Raw genomic sequence first — 22,352 nt, 5'->3', positions numbered from 1 at the left:
GGCGGCAGATTAGTTTCGAAAAACTTTGAAGGTTTTTTGTGTAGGTGAAAGTTAAGAACAATTTGATGGGATACTGGCATATCGAGTTGGGGTGTTTCTGCGAGCCCGCTGGCGCTTATCTTAGGGCGAGTGTGGAGCCTTGAAAAGAGAGACACTAGGTAAGGGGCAGATGGAGAAGAGATGGAATGAAGGATAAGAACAGATGCGGAAAAGATTTTGTAGAGAGTGACTAAGTTTAACGAGTAGGTAACAGCACTACGTAACGGACTTAAAAAGGTCAGGTATAGACAACTTAGAGGATGAAAGAGTCTTTCAATAAGCACCTTGAATGTTCAAGAATTCTACCAATAACGCTGTGTCTGAAAAAAAAGTCGTAGTGTGAATGGCTGATGTTGATATACTCACTGTAGACAGTGACATTGCCTAGCTAACGATCCAAAATATAACTCCCATTGAACATTATCGATGCAGTAAAGAGGAAAATATCCACAAGACGCCTTCTTGAGAAATTCCATCTCAGACCTACCGGATTATGATGTGCGACAGCCCTTCGGCTCTGTAATCAACACATCCCTTTGGCGTATCAAAGGTTCCCCCGGCACCGTAGCTCTTGCCGTCCTTTTCCTTGCCTGCAAGCAACTTGTTAGCCTTCATCCAAAGGAAAGACGGATAGAGTGCTGGGCTCCAGAAAGAAAGTAAGCAAAAAAAGAGAGGGAAAACGTACAGTTTCCGACAATCTTCATGAATTTCTCCACGCATTCCTCCTTGGACGGTTTGTACTCCTTGGGACCAAGACACCCACCCTGGCTATCACCCATATTGATAGAAAGGTTGATCTTGCTGCTGAGACTTGGCAACGAGGACGTAAACTTGTCCACCTCCTTGCCGGCTTTCCGACTGATGTCCGAGCCGCAAAAGTCCTCGGCGGCCTCTTTGTACTTGGATAGTTCTAATTGTACGTAGTCTGACAGGTCGGCACTGGCGTTCTGACACCACAAGTGATCATTGACTCGAACGGCGGACTCGTATTTGATGCCGTCGTGGATGATGCTGCCGCCCTTTTTCCATTCCTTTCCCTTGCGGCAGTCGTCAAGTGTCTTTTTCAAGTAGGTTTTGCATTTTCTGTGGGGCTGGCGGTTAGTCCAGATTGACATTCGAACGCTCATGTCGGGACTTACTCTTTATCAGGGAGCTTGGCGTCGCTCTTTTCCTTCTTGATGTTCAACTCCACCAAAGGACCATAACTCTCTGCGTGAAGGAGGTACGGCCAATCATCTTTCCTCTTGAGACGACTCTCCACCTCCTCGCATAGATTGTTGATGTGATCCAGGAACTCGCCGTTTTTAATGGCTCGGCGATCCTCCGAGTTGCATTTCACTTTGTCCTCTTCCTGGTCGTTCTTACAGGTGCCCTCTTCGACCTCCAGCGCGACTTTCTCCAGGGAGATATCTGGGTTCTCGGTCCGAGCCTGCCGCTCCGCAACCATGAGGACGATGAGGTTGGAGATGAAGGTGTTGAGAACGGGCGTAGGGTGAAAGACCTTCAAGAGTTCAACGGGTAGCGATCTCTGATCAATGTCACTGAATTTCCCTTCTTCGGGCTTATAATCGTCCAGATCATCGCTTGTCTTGGTGCCTCGCTTCTTCCGCAGCTCGAGCGCCCGTTTCTTCAGGTCATCGGCCCCAAATCGCACCTGAAACCACATTTGATTCCAGGCGTCGTCTTCGTGGTCACTCCACGGGTTCCGTTCTGTGACTCCCTCGTCGCAGAAGCGCTGGAGCCAACCTTCCGTGTACTTGTCGTAGTTCACAAACTTGCCTCCAGCCTCGCCAACCCAGCCATTCAGCTTCTCGTTCAACGCGTTAACGATCTTATTGGTGCGCTCGCGCAGCTTCTGGTCTAGCTTGGTGGGCTTGTATTCGGGGACTAATGTCCAATCCACGTCGTTGCACTGCGTGGTCTCGGCGTTGAAGAATTTGCCATAACCCGTATAGTACATCTGGCCGTCGCGGGACAGGTGCTTCTTGCTTTCTTTTAGGAGGGCTTTGATGTTTTTCTCGAATTCTTTGCTTTCAAGCACCTTTTCGGCCTGCTTCAGTGGCTTCTCGCAATCCTTCCAGAACACCGCACGATAAATGCAGGATTGGACTATTTCACTGAAGCCCAGGTCGTTGCCTGTTGTATATTGTCAATTGGGAGCTATAAAGCCAAGGGCATGGCACAATTAAACATGCATGCATACCTCCTGCAGAAATGGTGATCAGATCATATTCGCCGTCTAGCTTCTTCGCCTGTTCGAGAATCTGAGGAGACTCGTCCCCCGAACAAGACAAATACGTAAAGTCGTGGCCGTCGGAGCCTCCGAGTCGCCCGTCCTGATTGAGTAAACTCGGGTAAGACTCATCGTAGCGGTAGCAGTCTCCGGCGCCGGCCTCAGAGCGCTGTTTCCCGGCACCGATTCCCGCCGAGTACGAGTCACCGATGGCGGCGAGTCGCTTGATCTGGGGATAATAGTCTTTGACCTCCAAGCGCGGAACAAGGGGGGTGGAATACGCCGCTGGTAGCAATGCCAGGAGCAGAGCAGCGAGACTGGCGGACACAGAAGGCATGGCTGCGTTTGAATGGAGAGGGAAGAGTGGAATGGTCTGTCTTTCTACATATCTGGGTGCTTCTGGTTCTATCGACTGGTCTTATACTCAAGACCGGTCTGCACAGAGCGGCATCATTCCATGATACCCTTGTCAGTCTGCCTTGCAAACCAAACTTCGAACTCAAAGCCTCAATTTCACTCAGCAATGCCACCCAGCTGAATCCATTGCCCAGATTCCCCGATTGGGAAATACTTTTACAGATTGTGCGCCAAGCCCGGGTGAGACACGAGGCCAAGAGATCAGACAGTGGGGGCCGCTCATGTAGGATAGTCGTATAAATATAATTGAGTTGCTAGGGTTGGCTCCTTCCGGGACTTGGCACCTATCAACGTGGTTATTCACCCCCTCTGAAGAAAAATAGTTGTCTCTTGGCCCTGGCTGTGCTGTAGCATCTGAGGTCTCGATGTTTAGGCTTCTTGGAAATGCAATTGATGTTGCATTGTGTTGGTAAGGCACCAAGGAGGCTGTATTTCAGCAAGGCAGATCTGAAGCTCAAAAATAGATCTGGGTGGCTTGTGTCAGATTGCATGGAGAGAAAAAAGCCGCATCGACTTCCATCGTCGATGCTTTAAAAGACGCTGCGAAGCCTGCACTGAGTCTAACAACATCTCTCAATCCATTGCATTACTACACCCCAAGTTCTTCAAACGGGGCCACTCCGACCATCTTGCAACATGATGTCCCCCAAATTCCTCATTCTTCTTTTCTCTTTCCTTCTTCTTGGAAGCTCCCTAGCCCGGGTTGTGCCCGCTCAAAATCAGCACCAAGAGGAGTTAGAACGCGGCTTCATTCTCCCTCGCGATGACAAAGGTCCCGCTATCGAAGTCTTCCGGGACGAAAGCGTGCGGCCATCGGAAGAAACTCGAAAGATGAAAAAGGACATGGACACGTGGATGTGGAGCGCCTTAGCCAAATTCGACAAGGAAGTTACCGACGGGCAAATGGTCCAAATCGTCGAGGACGCCTTTGCATCAATGGTGGATAGGTGGTCGAAAGAGGATATTAAGGGTTACGGAAAACCAAAGGTCATGACAGCGTTACGTAAGGGAAATGAGGTCTATATTGCTTCGTCCGCCAAGGGAAAACACTTGATTGTCTATCAGAGTTTTGATAAGAAGGTTGATGGCATCCAAGGACATGTGCCAAAGTCGCTCGCAAATGCACTGACCGCCTGTTGGAATAACGCCCAGGGCGACAAGGAGCATCACTCGAATGACGCCAACTGTGGCGAGATAATGACAGCCTGGGCCTACTTTGTTGAGAAGTTGGATGAAGGCAACTCCGAGGACGTGAATCTGAAAGGAGCGAAGACCGTCACCTGGGAGCTATCATTACAAGAAGTCGAAAAAGATGGCGAAAAGGTTAAAGAAAGAGTTGGCAAAATCAAGCCGCCCTGTGGCAATGCCAATGACAACAAATGGGGATGCCATAGTGTCATACAGGAGCTGGGCGTTGAAGCCATCCCCGAAGGCACTAAGGGAGAGAAATATGACCCTCCAAAAGAGCTATTCCAGCGAGAGCTACTTGGTACGTGCAAGTTGAAGAAACAATCGAAATAGGAATGGACGACCAGGAAGGACACGTCAATAGCCATGGAAGCTGCAGTCATAAGATTTCTTTGTTTCTTTTTTGTTTTGCCGGAGTTGTACCTCAATTGCATGACCATCACAGTTCTTTTTGGCCATCTTCCTTGTGATGTACTGTCAACAATGATGATTGTAATCAGTGACTTCGCCCCGATTTATATACCACAGAATAAAGTAGATGTACACGATAATTGTCAGAACTGTAGTGATCATGTGGAAGCCGCGCCGCGTGATCTAATGTATTATGAGCGGCAACCTGCAAATGTGTGATTGTCTCTTATATGTCTCAATAGAGCTATTATTATACGATCTTTCCCTCGAATCATCCCTTCATATATAATGACCCACAGCTGGATCTGTCAACTTCTAACTGTAGCCGCCTATCATGTTCATTAATTCTTATTTGATTTGAGACTTGGTTCTGAATAGACGGTTACTATATTTGTCTGATTCTGAAGCCCCAGCATATGTAATTCAATTACAGTTTCATTCTCATATAGCAAAGGTACCAGCGAGGAAAACCATTGGCGGCACTTTTAACTGGCCTGCACATACTGTACCAAACCCGGGTACCCAGTGGGATCAGCTGAACTTGGACTTGTATTCAAGAGCCCATTTCTACATGATATGTCATCCTAATAATCCAATCCTGACTGATCGCCCTTGTTATTTTGATTCCCCAACTTTTGACCACTTTCTTCCAATAGGAAAAAGAATGGATGGATATTTCTGAATATACTAGAGAATACTGATCCTATCCCTGTTTGAAAATATAGGTCTTGGTCATGTTCATGTAAATTCTATGTTTCAATCTATCTAGATTTATGGGCTGCTTTGTATCGAGGGTTAATATATATGAAATCTATTTCATATCCTTGTTTTAATAGTTCATAATATGCTATGGTATATCATTTTTATATATGCTAATTTAATGATCCTTTGAGTATCACTAGAGTACAATCACCCCTCTCCCGTCCTAGTACTTTGAGCAATACAAACTTTCTATACATAATTAGCCCGGCCTAGAAGATATTCATAATTGAGATAAGCAACTCGGTCCTCATTATATATTTTCTTTCGTGATGGGGTACTGGATTAACAACAGGGGGTTCCCATTTTTGTTCTGGCCCAAATCAAGGGTCGCATACGACGCCCTTCATAGACCAGTCTTCCGAATTCGAGGTTGTAATTATCTGGTAAGTGATACAGTGCAGACTAGATGGCTGTTGACATGATTGTGTAGGTTACTGAATCCAAGTAACTCAGCAGTTTTGCCCCACCAACAGGACTTGATGAATTGATTATTATTTTGATCTTTCAGTTGTTCATGTCTTTTCAAGGGGAATACTCCTAGTCCATCATCGTGGCTTCGGAAGCAAAATCGTGATCTTCGGTAAGTATTCAGTCGGAGCTGTCCGGGATCTTCACTCTTTTATTTCTTCCCGTACCTCCGTCTATCTAGGGGGCCCAGGGAACCTGTCCTCTTCAATAATACTGATAGTAAAGTTGCCACACATAGACCTTCTTTTCATCTCTATCCAGTACATACGACCATAGGGTGTGGAGAACAGGGCTTCCCGTCCGCTCAGCCGTACTTAAGCCACACGCCGGCCGGTTAGTAGTATGGTGGGTGACCACATGCGAATCCCGGCTGTTGTATGTTTTTCCTTTTTGGTTTTTATTTTTCTATCTTGAATTTTAGAAGGGCAAGACTGGCTTGGGTAACCGTAAGGAGGAGCTTTTTTACGCGCATGTGGTGGTTCTTTTATGCCCTCGGAAATCCATCTCAAGGTCAATCTTCTAAATGCATAACCCTTTTGTGAATAGATAATGCCACACCAGATAGTAATGAATAAATATATTAAGATAAAATAATGATAATGTCGATCAGCAACGCACTCACTGCTATTTGGTGTATTTCTATATCCTGCGCCCCCCAGTTGCTCCCAATGATGAAGAGAACGTAAGGTACTAAGTTTACCCCAACACCTAGACAAGTATCAATCTGGTTAGGGCTATGACAGGGCCGGAAACAGGGAAGTCATTACAATGATTCAATGGGCGAGCAAAAAATCCAAAGACAACAGTATTGTTTCATATATTTTGGTAGTTTTAAGCCATGTGCTGCAAGACAAGCAACGGGATGATCAAAATCAACTTATTGATGATATCTGGTCTATAAAAGTAATAGAATCAACGATACGTCAAAGAGAGATAGACACCAGTGGGAATTAGAGTCTGCTTTTTCTGGTCAGACAATCTATTTGACCACGGTAGCTACTGTCCTCTTCTTTCACCAATTTCCGTTTCCTGCATTGCCATGGCCCTGGCCATTACCGTTACCGTTACCATTCCCATTGCCGCCACCATTGCCCTCCTCCTCGCGCTTCCAGCCACCCCTGTGATGACCACCGCGGTTGTCGCCGTTGCCATAGCCGTTGTTGCCATTGCCGCAGCCGTTGTTCTGGATGTGGGGGTCGTCGCGCTTCCAGTTACCTCGGCCGCCGTTGCAGCCGTTGTGCGGGATATGGGGATCGTCGCGAGCGAGGGGCTTGGTGAGGTGGTTTAAGGCGGGGTTGATGTTGTCCTCCTTGTCTTCGATGTCGCGCTTCCAATTACCTCGGTGGTGGCCACCATTGCCATTGCCGTTGTTGCCATGGCCGTAGCCGTTGTTGCCATTCCCGTAGCCGTTGTTCGGGATATGGGGATCATCGCGAGCGAGGGGCTTGGTGAGGTGGTTCAAGGTCGGATTGATGCTGTCGTTTTGCTCTGGAGAATGTTAGTCCCTTTCTTTGCCCATCAGGGTTGAAAGTCAAGTACCGTTTTGCGTCGGAGCAGCAGCGGCCAGGGCCACGAACGGGAGGATGGTGGAGAGCTTCATGTTGAAGATGGTTCAAGCGGGAAACTGGATGTTTCTTTGGTTGGTAGGTGATTGTAGAATGAGATGGAATGACTTGAACTGTGATGGAGAAGGACAGTAGACGGGTTGATTGATCCATTTTATATCTTTCTTGCTATACTGGAACTATGTCGTCGATGTACCTCACGTCTCATGTTTCTACTACACCAACACAGTTAATCACTCATACAAACACCCTTGAGCTCCTGAGAACGCGTGGCTCACACGTATAGCTTCAATACAGAAGAAGGCAACCAACAACCCGTATAACGTAGAATGAATATGCTGGACTGCGCCACAATGATCGACTCTCATGAACTGCGTTTCCGTAGAGAGATCTCGATCAGAGCCACGCGTCGCCCTCTGTGAGCTTATCTCAAGGCACAGGAGGTAAGATCATTTACAAAACCTAAGGTTGTCAAGATATCTCTCCGGGTAAATGGCAATTTGGTCCATTTTATACCGTTACGGGATAATCTAGTAAGGACGAAGATTATCACAGCTACCCGTCGCGAAGATCGATCGCGAGAATGCGTATTCGATCCGTTGGAAGCCCTGATATCCTACGATAGACGCACTTGGGCCCCTTACAACGACGTTGGCACGAATAATACGTGGTTCAAAGAGAGGGAGCAGAGCTTGCTGATCCTCGGTAGGGAAAAAGATTAAGCCTAGTGGAGTGACACTGCCCTTGCATTGCGGTATGCAAGGGCCATGCCTCTTACGTGTACTGCTGCTGGTTTACTTCAAACCAGGCTCCCCGCAATGCTGGGCCGCGAGGCCGTTGGCATTCCAAAACCATGTGCATAATAGTAGGTTCCTACCTGTTGAAGTGTCAGAAACGGGAAAAGAATGCCATTGTTGAGCATTGCCCCTCCCTGACCGAATTTTGGTGGCGTTTCGGAGGGGCTGGGGTTCCTGGCAGGCAACCCATCTGGCCGGGTATGAGGGCTAGATCAGAGGTTTCAAATATGAAGCTCCTCTGAGATCGTTGGTTGAGTCCAGAAGAGAAGAAATTATTGGGTCTCCTAGCAAGGGTAAGTCAGGAGGAATTATTTAGAGTTTTCGGGGTAGTCGTTTGTCGAAGTTAAGGTTATAAAGTTATAGGATCAGATGATACATCACAGCATAGCGTTAGATTTCAGATCTCGATAATCTATGGAATCTACCCAACCCCTGAATCTGACCTCGTGCCGGAAACCCTAGTTCGAGCTGGATGGGGGGTGTTGAGCCTGAATGTGAGGACCATAGAGAGTTTTTGTCAGTTGATTGGAGTCCGTATAGAGGCAGCCCAAGAAGATTGAAGCAGAGTAAACAGCTTTCAATAACAATCCGATGTGGTGTAATGGTTAACATCGCCGTCTCTCACACGGCAGCTCGGGGTTCGATTCCCCGCATCGGAAGCATTTCTTTGCACCAAATGGGCTTGTGGTTTAGTGGTATAATACTCGCTTAGCATGTGAGTGGTCCGGGGTTCGATTCCCCGCGAGTCCATCTTTTTTGCCTTTTTTATAATCAATCCTCAGGTGCAGTTAGTGTTGGCTTGAATTCCAGACCGTGCAAGAAAGCCTGTGTTTCAACGGAGTGTAGTCACCACAATCGAAGTATGTCGACATTTGGGCGCATAATCAATGCTCTTGTTTCCGGGGTCAACGAAAACAACATATCGCTCGCCAAGCTGAATTTCGATTTACTCTGCTGAAATTAGATGCGCCCAAGGATACTACGGTGATCCAGTCGTCGCCAGTAACAAGGAGAACTTTACTCGAGTCACGTTCCAAGGATTCAAGCTGGTGGTATTGGGAAGCCTTGTCCATGATTGGCGGGTTTCGCTCCGCGAGCATGTCTTGGTATCTCAGTGGTTCTTGAGTCTTTGGGACGTCCTCAATTCGAGTGTGTCGTTTGGCTGAGATAAGATTTGCTCCCAGTTTGGATTGCTGGAGCTCCTCGTTGATGCGGCAAGGGACCTTCTGGCCGCAAAGGGCCCGGCGAGATAGGCACGCAATCAACTCGTGCAATTTGGAGACCGAAAAGCAAAGAATTTCTTGAATGACCGATCCAAGTCGCTGGCACCATTCTTTGAGGTGTGTAATCCATGGCAGGTAGCTGCTTTATCAGAGGAGAATGTTTGGGACTGTGGAATCAAATATCTGCGACTCATGGCACAAAAGCTGGGATTACGCGATGTTGTAGCAGTGATCTGCATGGATACCTAAAGATTGGCGCCAATCTTTCGGCGCCGACCGCTTTGTCTCTACAATCTGCATACAGCCTTTGCAATTATCGCGCGTATCCCAATGCTGAAGTCACCTCAATCAAAGGCCCTGACCCTACAAGAGGCATTCGCGTGCGTCGCGAAATTCGAATCCGGAACCATCAATATCGAGCCGGAAGACTTGAGCACCGCACTCGCTCTATGCTCAGAAGACTCCATCTTCGTCGCTGCTGTCGTCCTGACCGACCCCTTCGACACGCCCGCACCCAACTAGATACGAAGAATCGCAGGCAATATCGGACATCTCGGTCTCAGCATCCTCGTCGAACCACAAGAATCCCACGTTCGCAAGCCGTCATTGGCCTTCGACGCGGTGGCGCACGAACCCTGTCGCAGAAGGGGCAAGACCATAGTATTGGGTTGTTTGGATCTAGCCGTATGTGTTTGAAGTGTATGGAGGAGGAAGTGGGCTTTGCTGAGCCGGATTTGTTAGACCACGAGGCGCCTTTGCCGTCTTTTTGCATTGATTAGGTGCTTTCAAATGAACGGGTCTGCCATAAGTTATATCAGCCATTGCACTAATACGTCCGATGTCTCAGCAAATCAGTTGATCAAGATAGAGTAAAAAAAGCAAAAGGAGAAAAATATACAGCAGCGTATATATGTTGGTGCTCACCCATCCTAGCGCTCACAGTGTTGCTACTTTGTTGCTGCTGTTCCATGAAGCCGAAGCTTTCAGTTGCTTGATAATCCTTCACCTCAGACTTGTATTACCAGAAGTCACATTTGAACAATAGCACAAGTGAGTAGATGTAATAGGAAGTTACTTCATTGTAGATAGTTGTATCTTAAATTTTTTATTCTTCTTTCTTTCATAATCCATACTGTTTATCTGATATACCTCAGGATCTATTAGTGAAGATTTCTTCGTATAGTACTCCTTACTAACTGGTTAGGTTTAATCAGGCTACACACTCTCTGACTGGGTCAAAAGTAAAGTCCTATTTAACCTAAGAATATTTTACAAAGTAGCTTTCTATCTCTCGTCTATCTGAATTTCCCGGTAGTTCTTTGGAGCATACTTTAACTTTACTACTTTTCTAGTCTAAACATAATCCAGATAAATTTACTAGAAAAAAGGATATAAGTACAAGAGAGAATTTGATAAAGTCTTCATGATGAAGATCTCTAGTCTTTTCCAGTCAGGCTTGTGAATCATATTCGCTCTTTGATTATCACATTAATAGGCTGTAGCCTCAGGCACCCTACCTGCCAAGACCTGTGGGTGTTGAGTCGATGAAGACACCGCAGGCTAACAGGTTTCCCAGTGTACACAGGCCACGGCAGTATACACGTAACGTGTTTCCTTACCAAGTCACCCACCCTGACTGAGCCACCCACCCTGTATTGCATAAAAAATGCTCTATCTCTATACTTATATATCCGGATAAGTAGTTATTTCTAGGAACCAAGATTGAAAGTATAGCTCAATGAAGTACCATATTTATTATTTATAAAATTGTAGCCTGTTAAAGTAGGTAATTCTATAGTTAATATCAATTACATGTGTATTTTTCCATATTTTATTATTACTACTAATTAAGAATTATAATTAGATTTTACAAGTCTGAAAATTGCGAATATTGATTCTATATGTTCTATTTATGCTATTCTAGGAGTATTAGTCCTTTATACCTCTTTGCTGTCGACATATATGAGTATAAAATAGACATCTTATATACTTCAATACAGGGTGGGCGGCTTGGTCGGGATGGGCGACTTGGTTAGGAAACATGTTATGTGTATACTACCGTGGCCTGTGTACATTGGGAAACCTGTTAGCCTGCGGTGTCTTCATCGACTCAACACCCACAGGTCTTGGCAGGCCGGCAGCCTGAGGCTGTCACTTACTACTAGTATCTGGAGGAGTCATTCGCCTGGTAGAAGGAGCAGTCAGGCTTGTGACTAAATTGCATGTCCTTTCCCCTTTTCTTTTGTCTTCGGACTTCCCTTGATCAGTCTGGATCCATGATTGGGAGAACTGGAACTATCTGTTCAATCCTTGCATGTATTAGAGCGTGGATCATTGATTCCAAGGTGGATCTATCGACCCATCGCGAGCCAAGAAAGGGATGTAGGTGTTGAACCTGATACTAAATCACCGAACTACTACAGCTTCAAAAGCAAACATCTTGTATGGATCAGATTAATCCTAGTCAAAGCACCAACCGGATCTTCTAATCACTTCCGACCCTCTTAACCCACCTAACTGTGCATGGTCTCTAATAGACACGTCCAACTACCCGGATGAAGCTATCTAATGGTGACTTGTTCCTTCAGCAACCACTAGTAGAAGTTTAATATGTTCCACGTCCTGACCTGGAATGCCTAAGCCGTGTCCTGACCTGGAATGCACGGCTAAGGCTCCTTAATACTGCGGAGTAAGGGTTATGGAGTGGAAGATACTGAGCGGCCATAAGAAGAATAAAAAAACCCTCTTCCATCCTGGCATTGAGTTCCTCGTCAACACCGCTCAATCTCCTATTCTTGCCTCTTCCTGCACAGACTCTTCCAAGCCAACTATTCTCCTGTGACCCAACAAAGCAAATAACTAACCTCGGACTATCAACATGAAATTCGTTATCACTGCTCTCCTCTTCGCCTCCATTGCTGTGGCTATTCCTAATAGTGAAAGTGTCTCTGACAAGGTTGACAACGTTAAGTTCCCCGTTGATAAGAAGTACACCGTCAAGCAGGCCCAGGCCAAGTGTGGCAATGATGCCAGTGTCTCTTGCTGTAACAAGGCCACCTACACTCACGACATCAACACTGCTAATATGGGTCCTCCCGCCGGTGTCATCAAAACCGCCCTTGGCGGCGGTCCCGGTGGTGACGGCCTGGGTCTCTTTGGCCAGTGCAACGATATGATTGCGAAAGGCGAGAACCCTTTGATCGTGCACAATCACACCTGAAGCTAATTGTTGTGATAGTCCCTGTTCTGAATGTTGTCGGCGGTGGGGACAACCAGCTTGTCGCAGCGAAGTGCAAGCAGAACATCGCTTGCTGCCAGCAGGATGCATCGCAAGATGTACGTGTCTCCTCACTACTGAGGCCCAACCCGTACTGACAGTCTCCTAGAGCGGCAACGTCGTTAGAGTTGCGATTCCCTGCGTCGCCCTTGGCTCCCTCATCTAAGCAGTATGTACAGCGCCTTCCCTATAGTCGGGAAGAAGCATAGAGACACCCTTCTGTAACTCCGGGTGTCTGGCAGGGAGTATACATTGAATGTGTGTACATACTGTGTACAACCTGAATGCCCCAGCAAGGTTTTTTATTCCGGTTGCCTGGTACTACCGGCATGCTAGTGTCTGGGCTCAGCTGGGTCAATTATGCTGTTCGCTTGTCGTTCGTTTGTCTCTGTATCTAATTCATACATAATAGAAAGAGCTTTCTAAACTTCCATTTGAATCTTTAAGAGTGGCTTTCAGCTCCATGACTGTCCCACAACTTAGAATTCGGGATGATTAAGGCCATTCTGAGGATACCATCAATCGGAAGTCTTCATAGGCCCATTGTTAAGGCACTTCCGTCGATAATATATCATTTGAATATGAGCTGATGATGTACCTTGCGGTCAAAATCGTGATTTACAGCATTTGCCACGAGAGTGATAATTCTCTATTTAGCATTAGCATTAGCATTAGGATAGAATAGGCACTTCCAGGGGAGGAATTTAAACCAGGGCTTTATCAGTTCTTAGACTTGTCCCATATACATCTGAATTAATTCTATGTAAACGTGTTGAAGGAGACTAGTTGGTGCATGAAAACAAAGTGCTAAAGGGGATCACTCGCACGGTGAACAGCAAGAAATCGTTGGGAAGGTGGGTTGATAGTATAATTAGGACACAAGGTTGAAATCCAGATAATAAGTAGCAATGGATCACTTAAAAAGAAATCCTGTTGGGTAGATTTGATCTTGTATTAATATGGGTTACATGTGTGCTTAAAGTAGAAATTGAATGTACTAAATAATTATTAGCACTTGTGGGTTAATGTTGGAGTGTTTATAATACTATCTAACTCAATGAGATGAGTATTTCTGTGACTAAATATATTCAATATTCATATAGCGTTTCTCTTCAAGCCATTCTTGATGGTGCTTAGCAACGAGCTCCCATAATTTTACATTGATAAATCAGTCTCTCGCTCCGCCTCTCGTGTCAGTCTCACATGGCTAGAATGGTCCTTGGATCATTATCGGACTGGACCAAGAAATATGCTATGTATCACCAACCTAATCAATTTCTGTGAGTAATAGTGAGTGACTATGCCCTCTGGCCAGAAGCTTAGTCTCTCTTTGTCAGAAAACAGGATTGGGTTCAAGGCTTGGATTAATCTCAAAACGAACAACTTTCTTCCGCTTTCAGCTCTCAACTTAATTATTGGACGGTACACACATAACTGACTGGGAGTCTAATTTTACTGGTAATGTTAATTATTTTCAACAACATGACATACAGAGTAACATGTCACCGGAGAATTCCTCTTAACATTCTTGTACTGGAGCAATTTCAATTCAGTCCTATCTGCGCGTCAGAGTCAGTTATATATATGTTGATGCCTAATTAGGCCTAGCGCCTCACCAGGCAGGGGAATTTCACCGAGCCTGCATGTAGATGGCTTCCTCCATATTCCAGAGATAGATTTCTATGATTTCATGAGCTTTTCATTCATTTTCCATCCGTTCTGATGGTATTCCCTTGGGTCTCTAACATGCCCAATACTATCAATACTAGTTGAACAGTACCTTGGGCCCTACCGCTAATCTTGTAGGGGTGCCTGCAGCTAGCAACCCTAGGAAACCAGTGAAGAAGAGACTTTATATATCTACAGGGGAGGCTTTCTTGGTCAGCCTAAAAGGCGTAAAACAATATATTTCAGAGCATATTCATCAGATCTTTGACTGCTCCGATCTTCCTGGCTTCTGAAAACTTGACATCTCATGCCCCCACACAAGCAAAAAGTCCTATCTAACACGATCATCACCTTCTCGGACCTGTGCCTTTGCACCTACACCGTCAACGTCCGGACGTAGCCATTCTCCAATGCCGCCCTCGCTGTTTAAAATCCACCATCGTGCCAATTCTGTTGCCACTTGGTCGTGATCATGTTGCGCATCAATACCCAGCAACATTCTAATAACAATCCAGGAAAGACTGAATATTATGCAGCGTCTGTTGCCGAGCAAGTCAAGAGGGCATTGTCGATCATTTGCTAGATGCTGGTGCAGATTTTCTCATGAGTTGTTCAGGACATATCGCAACTCCTTGTTCCTAAGATCATGAATGCTGCGGCTAATCCATTTGCCAACTCCGCGTAGTATTCCCTTTTAGACCGCCTGAGAGCAAGCCTGCAAGTATATTAGCAGCAAGATAAATCCTGCCCTTCCCAATGAAAACTTGCCATGACTGTCGTGATGGAATTATGTGCAACATCTGCAACAATGGTGAGATCCAGGAAGTGTTCGATGCTTCCCTGTTTTTCATTGTGTGTTTCTTTGAGAATAGAATAGATTCCCCAGAGAATGTAGATGATCGACATGAACTGTTCGTACTGCTCGTTACCACCGGGGCCCCAGCTAATGAGGCTCTCTAAAGCCGGTGTTAATGGAAACCGGGACATCGCACCAGGAAAGGCGGAGACAGAGAAGACAATCTTTGCAGCGTCGAGCATGGTTCTATTTGTTGTTAGCAAGCCACTGACTCTGTATTCCGATCTCATCGCACGTAGCGCTCGTCATTCTGTACCAACAGACATGTTTGTTTCTCGAATCTGAGTGGACGTGAAGTGAAGAATTGAGTAATTTAAACAGTGGAGATGATCAAGACATCTGTTCTCGAACACTAGACCAAAAGTGACAATATTGATGTTCCAACATATAATAGCAAATAATGTTGACATTGCCGGGAATGATAATACCTATGAATACTAGGTAGTGCTAGTCTTTCACAGTCCTACTGAGTAACCCAATTATGGAGACGGTCTCCTCGCTTTAGGTGATTTTTAAGATATCTAACCTTTATAGCAGCTTTTTCCACTAGTTGATTCTACAATTTAGCGTCAGTAGCACTTATATGATGGTCACATAGGCCGCATGCTACTTATGTTCAACATTATCCAGGAACTAGTTCTCTCCCCTGAGACTCAAACTTCATCTATTGTCGTGTCCAATTTTCAGCTACGTATAAGCAGGAGATACCGATACAACGCTCAGCATAGGCCGTTGCGCGCTCCACGTTCGTCAGCGGCCGGCGAGTTGGACAGAGATCCTCAAATATGTACCCAGACAATAATAGTTTTGCTTCAGAGATACTCTCGTGAAGTAGTAGTGTCTTCAAAAGAGAAGACACGCAAAAAGAAAAACATACAACAGCCGGGATTCGCATGTGGTCACCCACCATACTACTAACCGGCCGGCGTGTGGCTTAAGTACGGCTGAGCGGACGGGAAGCCCTGTTCTCCACACCCTATGGTCGTATGTACTGGATTGTACTATGTTAGAGATATATGTAGGTTTCTGTCATAGTACATAGTGCTGTAGATGAAAAGCATCGTGGCGTAGCGGGTAAGATGAGCTGCTGTCACAAGTTTGTTAAAGCGGCAACAGATGACTAATATGAAGCTTTTTCGTCGTTTTCCCTTCGTATTTGTTGTTTCTCGAGCGTGCAGCTCTCGAGCAGCTAGGCTCTCGCGTCAAAGATCATTAGACATTTAAGCAAGCATTGCAGCACAATGTTTGTCTAAGTGTTTTAAATCCGTGGACTAAATGGCCGAAGCAAAATCTATCCGTCACGTGCAACCATCACAACCACCGCGACGGCCATGACGGAAACGCCAACCCAATTGACCGAGCTGCCCATCGAGCCTCACGGCCTCTTGTGGCAAGATGACTTCGTGTCAGCTGAGCACGAGCAGCGTCTAATCGCCCTCTTCAAGGGGCTGGAATGGGCCGATCGCCCAGGCCGTCTATCTCTACATTACGGCTACACCTTCGACTACAAGACCTTCGACATCGACCCGGAAATCCCCTACAAGGAGTTCCCAGACTGGCTGCGCCCGCTCATCCCGCCGACGGAATCCCGCCCGCCCGATCAGGTCTGTCTGCAGTTCTACCCTCCCGGCGCGGGCATCCCGCCGCATGTAGACGCCCACGGGCCCTACGACCAGCTGTATGCGCTGTCGCTGGGGGCTCCTGCGCTCATGCAGTTCCGGCGGGGCGACCGCAGGGTCGAGGTTGATTTGACTCCGCGGAGTATGATGCAGATGGCGGGCGACTCCCGGCTGCATTGGACGCATGGTATCAAGAAGCGGAAAACGGACACGCTGCCTGATGGGACTGTTCGGCTGAGAGAGAACCGCTGGAGTATCACTTACCGGTGGTTGAGGGATGGGGACTGCGAGTGTGGGGATCTGGAGCTGTGTGATGTTGCGCAGCGGCGGAATGGCGCGGAGAAGGAGAAGAGGTCGGTGAAGGCGTTGGCTGAGAATGATGCTCAGGCCGCTACATAGCGTCGCTCTAGTTGGGTGTTTCAAAAAAGCCATTGCCCAAACGCCAATGGGCGCGCTCTGAAATTTCGGTGCAGACAAATAGTCTTGAGACTACAGCTCTGAGAGAATATCGATTAACCACCTAAAATGGCTTGTAAAACTTCATGTCCCTTGTATGCACGTCACCAACATAAGGGGTCAAAGAGTGTACTAGAGATTTAATCATTGTCAAATTGAGCTTGCTGGTTTTACTTAGCAGACAGGACGTTAGTTCTACTTCAAGGTCACAACGGTTTGGGGTGACTTGTTCATAATTTTGAAAGGGTATAGGACTAGGTTCATTGAAACTGGAGATCTGATGCCCGTCCAAGAAATGGTCAATCAGGCATCAACCAGCATTAGCATTAGTGGTGTAGCGATGGATATCCCCCTTCCATCGAGGCGATAGTATCTACTCTGGTTCGTCCTTTTGGTGTTTTAGTAGGGTTCATGATTATTAGAAAGGTATATACATGAAAATCCTAAGGTAGCTTGATGGCTCTAGCTACGTTGTATACCCCAATAGTAGCTATGCCTTAGCATAACAATCGACTAGGAAAATACCAGTCCCTTTTGAAAAATTGTTCCCAATTTATATACCAAGCCATACCTTTTTTTTTTTTTTTTGTTTTATTTTGGCTTGATCGGAAGTACGGGTTTTGCAGTGTAGGTCTCCTATGGGTAACTCTAAATACTCGTAGTATGATAAGTTGATACTCCCGCAGCTGGACCGAAACGATACCAAAGAACCTACGGTAGACCCATAACTGTAATAAACCATGACCACAACCTCAAGGGCTTGTTACCCAGTAATTCCGAAACCATTCTCTTCAGAGAAGCTATTTTGTGAAAACAGAGCTGATATGTAGATTAAATCGGCTTTTATACAGGCTGCGGTCAAATAATACTAAAATGAAAGAAAGGGGAGCAAAGAAATCAAAAAGGCAGAATCAGAGAGAAAGAGAAAAGAAAAGAAAAAAAAAGGAGATGGGCCCGAACCGCGATTCGAACGCGGGGCCTCTCGCAGATTAGGTGGTAACCCAAAGCGAGAATCATACCACTAGACCATCCGGGCGACTCGTTATTTAATATTGGGATTTTAGAAAATATATCTGAGCCCTTCTTATCAATGCTCCAAATCCTCGTTCCATGGTACATTAGGGCTGGGTTATGTATATGGATATATTTAATAGTTTCTATATTATCTTTCGATGTTATGTATATTAACAAATATAATTTAACCATGGAGGATAAGCTCTTACCTTTCGAGGTGCTGGTAAAGTAATGTCGATGGCATTTGTAGTGGTGAGTATAAATTATATATATATTGAGAGCGGCCCCCGTAATTACATGTCCATCCAAACTGTTTGGCCCAACCAAAGGTTTTTCGAGATCAATGAACATTTATCCATTTGTCGATTATCACTAGGCTGGCAGACAGCTAGGGGGTTATTATCTCCCCAACCAAATTGCTAGAATGAATTACAAAGCTCAGCCTAAAACAATTATACGGCAAGATCAGAGCGACTATTTGGTCGATGAATTTTCTGAGTCTGTAGGCTAAGTGGGACCATTGTAAACGTAGTGTCAATAAACTCTGGCATAACCTGAAAAGGAATCCTGTCACCGACTCCTCTGCTCGACATTCAGCGAAATTGATATGGTAAATCAAATGAATTCTGACCATGCGCGGCTTGACCCTGGCGCTCGCCATCACCCGCCGAAGCACATGAGTCGAGCCACTGCCCAACATAGCTGCCTTTAAGGCTGTACATAGATGGGATATTGTCATCATAACACGCGTTGCTTAGACGATCAACTCCTCCAGCGCTAGCCATAGAAGATATTATTTGCAAATTAAATTGAAGCTCAAGGAGGTCCTTGCTGAGGAGAGGCGGGCGTTCCAGGGTTTGTGTCTTGATAATAAACCGGTCTCCTGTTTTCACCCTTATTGACGACTTCTGAGCCGAACTTGGCCATTACAAACATTGGGTAGTCTGGTTCGGATCTCGGCGCATCGAGACCGGCAGACGACAAGGGAAGCTTGTTCAAAGGCACCAAATCAGATATAGCATGTTCTTGCTCCGGTTGCCAGTACCACTCCACTTCAAGTTCAGTCATGGTGGAATTGTACCCCAGTGGCCGAAGAGCAAACACGCCCATTCTCCACATCTAATGTACTTTCAGAGACAGACATAGGAAATTGTAGCAGGCATATGTGACATTGGTAAGATTGTCCGAGTCTTTGAAGATCAGCTCTTTCCAGCGCCTTATCTTTTCAGGAGGCCAAAAAACCGAGAGTAAATCCCAGAAAATTGCTGCACGTGGATACTTCTGCCTGAAATCAGGGTATATAAGTGCGGTCATTACTGGCCTAGTTTTTCCGAATAACACAGGAGCCACCATCATGCTTGAGTGCCTCAGTAAAATGTATGTCCCGATCACGTTGCTCAGGCGTCATGTCGAGTAGATCAATTGAAGAATTGGCATCCTCATCAAGCTCCTGGGGCTCTTGTAACCACAACAGTGGGATCTGGTGACTGCAATGCTTTGCGAAAGAGGAGACAAACCAAGGACTGTGGCGAGAATTATTAACGATAACTTCGAGCTGACCTAGATCACACACTTGAAGACATGCCCAGAATGGTGCGGGGACCTTGTCAACGCCAAGGACCTTTTCAGCTCACATACCAATTTCTGACGTCTCTCACACGGTCTGTTCAAATCCTCGCAGAATTTGTTTGCGGCCGCAGTGGTACCGGAATAAGACGATTGATAAACCATTCAAAATTCTAGTATTGATGTGTAGTGTAAATATGTCTGTGAAAAGCGTCAAAAACAAAAATAGTGGAGAGAAGGTGCTAGGGAGTACAACAGTTCCCAGTGAGAATGACAGAGGGGAGGCTGGAATGAGAGAACAGAAGAAAAACACAAACTCTAGAAATATATATTCTGTCGTCATGTAAACACTCAATCACTGGAAATTCAGGTGACAGAATTTGGGAGTAGACCTTGTAAGTATAGTAGGTACGTAGGTAATGCTCCCCTTTTTTCGAAGAGCCACATACATCTAAATCACTCTGATTCTACTATTACCTAGTTATATACCTATAGTCATTCTTTTGGACTTTTATATATTCCCACGAGGTACAAAATGACCCCGAAGCCGAGGTGGAGGGCGAAGGAGGTGCGTCCTCGACTTTGACAGGTTTCTGCAACCAAAGAAGCGGCAAATGGCAGCAGTCATATTGAGCGTGAAGAAATCAAAAGGGATAAAAGAAGAAGAGAACTATGTCATTGGGTGATCATTCACCAGGCACCGTCCACCAAAATCACACGTTACATGATCACGAGTCACTGTCAACTATATGTCACTGGGTATAAGGTTACTGACCAAGCACAAAGTATCAAGGTGTCTATTTACAGTCAAGTCGTGATTATTTTCAAAACTATACTTTGATAGCTATCAATCAGACTGCTCATCCTATGAGAAGCGGATGGACACCCTATGGTCGTATGTACTGATTACATGTGATCTTACGTTGTTAGACCCCCAAAGAGGCGTTCCTGGTCTGGAATTGTGAGATCGCTTAGAAAGGCACAAGGCTTACAGGAGATTGAACTACTTTCATCGGAAACTGTGGATGAAGTGAGATCGCGCAACTATCATGGCCAAAATGACCGATTGATATCCTTCTTATTGCCAAGAAAGCTTTCAATCGAATAACCAATTGCATAATGTTACTAGAGAGAAGTTTCGATTTCAAAATGAAGAAACTCAGGCGTCTACAGGTTTCGTTTCGAGTAAAAACCCTGGCTTACATTGTGCCACTAAAGATCCCATCAGGCGTCCCATGACTTCGACGTACCTGGCGGACGTAACGGGTAAGTGTTCGGGCCAAGATACTCGACCCCACAATGCTGCAGGCTTGTCCCTCAGCTTTCTCAAGATACCCAAATATACACGGAGAGGCAGAGAAATTGAATTGAGTTGAACCTATTGGGTCTGAACATGGGTACTGTATGCATAAGTATGCGTTCTTCGTATTTTCTTACCTCTCAGCGTGTCATATATCCTATCCCGGCTAGCTTAAATCTGCCTTGTCCCATGCATCGTCACATTCCTGCAGATGATTTCTTAGTGAGATATATTCGCTTGGTCTCATTTATCGAATCACTAATAATCAATAAAATCAAATTACTTAGGAGCCTAGCTGCCATTACTTGAAGCCCCACTTTCGCTTTAAATTCCGCTTGATTCATTCGCCGTGCCATTCAAAACATGTCAGGCATATAGGTCATGCCAGCAGAGCACTCTCACAACAAAGCAAGACATCCCGACTCTGCAAGAAGCAAGGAGCGCGAGAATCTCGGTTCGCGAATGTCATCTTCGTATTTCCAGCAGCTGCCATTGGCTTGTCATATGGGTTTGCTCCCTATAGATTTCCCCCGTCAATCCCGCACCCGGAATACACTTGCGGACTATAGCCCTACACTGAAACTTATCCAATTATCTGCATCTTATGCTCAGCAGGCTTATTATAGAGCTAAGATATCTAGTACACAGGACTGTGGCATTGCTGGGAAATGCCTTCGCAGGGGTGTTTCCTTTCATAGAAGATGTATGGTACTTCCAATCTGCAGCATGTCTTGACATTCTTATAAATAGGCCGTTGGACCCCGAAGATGAGATAGACAGACTACAAAAAACACCATCAAACCCTCCACACAACCCACATCCAAACCCACCACACCATGCAGCTCACCTCCCTCATCACTATTCTCGCCACGACCGGCCTCGCCACAGCAGGCTGCTACAGCGGCGGCGAGAAATGGGGTGACAGCCGAAACGCAGCCATCGATTTCGCGGGCAGATGGTGCAACAGCAGGGGCGGCGCGGGTGACTATCGAGCCGGACAGACCAAATTCAACTGCGCGAATCTTCCATCGGGTGGGAATCGCGTTGATTTCTATCTGCAGAATAAGGGCAACAATCATGCGACGCTTTCTACTTCTGATTGCAATAAGTATCTCAAGGAGATGATCAATTGTGATCATGGTGGTGCGCAGGATAAGGGAAGCTGGTATATGCGGTACGTATTTTACTATTTTCATTCTATATTTCTTTCCCTTTGTACCCCGTGGATAAGTGGTGCTTTGTGGGAAGTAAAGCTGATGTCTGTTCTAGGGCGGATCCCAACCACGGCAAGTGTTAGAGTCAGCCAACTGTTAGACAGTTGAAGGGGAAACATGTCGAGATTATTGAAGGAAGATATCTTTGATCGAATTATATGGAACAAGAATTGTGCTTGACGTCTTGCACAATTTGACCGGACTGTACGGAGCAGTCCTGTTAACTCGTTGGCCGTGGCGATAATTCGTTAATATTCTGTATATATCACTCCCGCCATC

The 22,352-nt window shown here is 45.9% G+C and overlaps 6 protein-coding genes and 3 non-coding genes across 9 annotated transcripts; 6 read left to right on the top strand and 3 right to left on the bottom strand.

The window, feature by feature from the left end:
* Positions 1 to 457: 457 nt before the first annotated feature.
* On the bottom strand, positions 458 to 2,609 carry BDW47DRAFT_132595 (SGNH/GDSL hydrolase family protein; the record flags this gene model as incomplete). The annotated part of the gene is made up of 4 exons (XM_024817602.1): positions 458 to 629; positions 725 to 1,122; positions 1,179 to 2,175; positions 2,243 to 2,609. 4 exons carry the CDS (start codon positions 2,607 to 2,609, stop codon positions 523 to 525), a joined length of 1,869 nt encoding a protein of 622 aa, XP_024670805.1. The 3' UTR covers positions 458 to 522.
* A 669-nt stretch (positions 2,610 to 3,278) lies between these two features.
* On the top strand, positions 3,279 to 4,381 carry BDW47DRAFT_108074 (uncharacterized protein). The gene has a single exon (XM_024813153.1). It carries the CDS (start codon positions 3,326 to 3,328, stop codon positions 4,208 to 4,210), a length of 885 nt encoding a protein of 294 aa, XP_024670804.1. The 5' UTR covers positions 3,279 to 3,325; the 3' UTR covers positions 4,211 to 4,381.
* Positions 4,382 to 6,530: 2,149 nt separating this feature from the next.
* BDW47DRAFT_126933 (uncharacterized protein) lies at positions 6,531 to 7,118 on the bottom strand (the record flags this gene model as incomplete). The annotated part of the gene is made up of 2 exons (XM_024816644.1): positions 6,531 to 7,006; positions 7,058 to 7,118. The coding sequence occupies 2 exons, from the start codon at positions 7,116 to 7,118 to the stop codon at positions 6,531 to 6,533; spliced, it is 537 nt and encodes a 178-aa protein (XP_024670803.1).
* Positions 7,119 to 8,467: 1,349 nt separating this feature from the next.
* BDW47DRAFT_t97 lies at positions 8,468 to 8,539 on the top strand. Its single transcript has one exon. It is a non-coding gene; the product is annotated as a tRNA-Glu (tRNA).
* A 19-nt stretch (positions 8,540 to 8,558) lies between these two features.
* Positions 8,559 to 8,630, top strand: BDW47DRAFT_t98. The gene has a single exon. It is a non-coding gene; the product is annotated as a tRNA-Ala (tRNA).
* Positions 8,631 to 11,768: 3,138 nt separating this feature from the next.
* BDW47DRAFT_108073 (conidial hydrophobin Hyp1/RodA) lies at positions 11,769 to 12,813 on the top strand. Its single transcript, XM_024813152.1, has 3 exons — positions 11,769 to 12,288; positions 12,342 to 12,439; positions 12,490 to 12,813. Exons 1-3 carry the CDS (start codon positions 11,982 to 11,984, stop codon positions 12,544 to 12,546), a joined length of 462 nt encoding a protein of 153 aa, XP_024670802.1. The 5' UTR covers positions 11,769 to 11,981; the 3' UTR covers positions 12,547 to 12,813.
* A 3,274-nt stretch (positions 12,814 to 16,087) lies between these two features.
* Positions 16,088 to 17,105, top strand: BDW47DRAFT_108072 (uncharacterized protein). Its single transcript, XM_024813151.1, has one exon. It carries the CDS (start codon positions 16,236 to 16,238, stop codon positions 16,920 to 16,922), a length of 687 nt encoding a protein of 228 aa, XP_024670801.1. The 5' UTR covers positions 16,088 to 16,235; the 3' UTR covers positions 16,923 to 17,105.
* An 825-nt stretch (positions 17,106 to 17,930) lies between these two features.
* Positions 17,931 to 18,015, bottom strand: BDW47DRAFT_t96. Its single transcript has one exon. It is a non-coding gene; the product is annotated as a tRNA-Pro (tRNA).
* Positions 18,016 to 21,695: 3,680 nt separating this feature from the next.
* Positions 21,696 to 22,156, top strand: BDW47DRAFT_126930 (uncharacterized protein; the record flags this gene model as incomplete). The annotated part of the gene is made up of 2 exons (XM_024816643.1): positions 21,696 to 22,033; positions 22,129 to 22,156. 2 exons carry the CDS (start codon positions 21,696 to 21,698, stop codon positions 22,154 to 22,156), a joined length of 366 nt encoding a protein of 121 aa, XP_024670800.1.
* Positions 22,157 to 22,352: the final 196 nt, after the last annotated feature.

Source organism: Aspergillus candidus (assembly GCF_002847045.1).
Source record: "Aspergillus candidus strain CBS 102.13 unplaced genomic scaffold BDW47scaffold_32, whole genome shotgun sequence".
Taxonomy (NCBI): Eukaryota; Fungi; Ascomycota; class Eurotiomycetes; order Eurotiales; family Aspergillaceae; genus Aspergillus; species Aspergillus candidus.
Note: the sequence above shows the minus strand (reverse complement) of the source record. Positions and strands in the feature narration are given on the sequence as shown.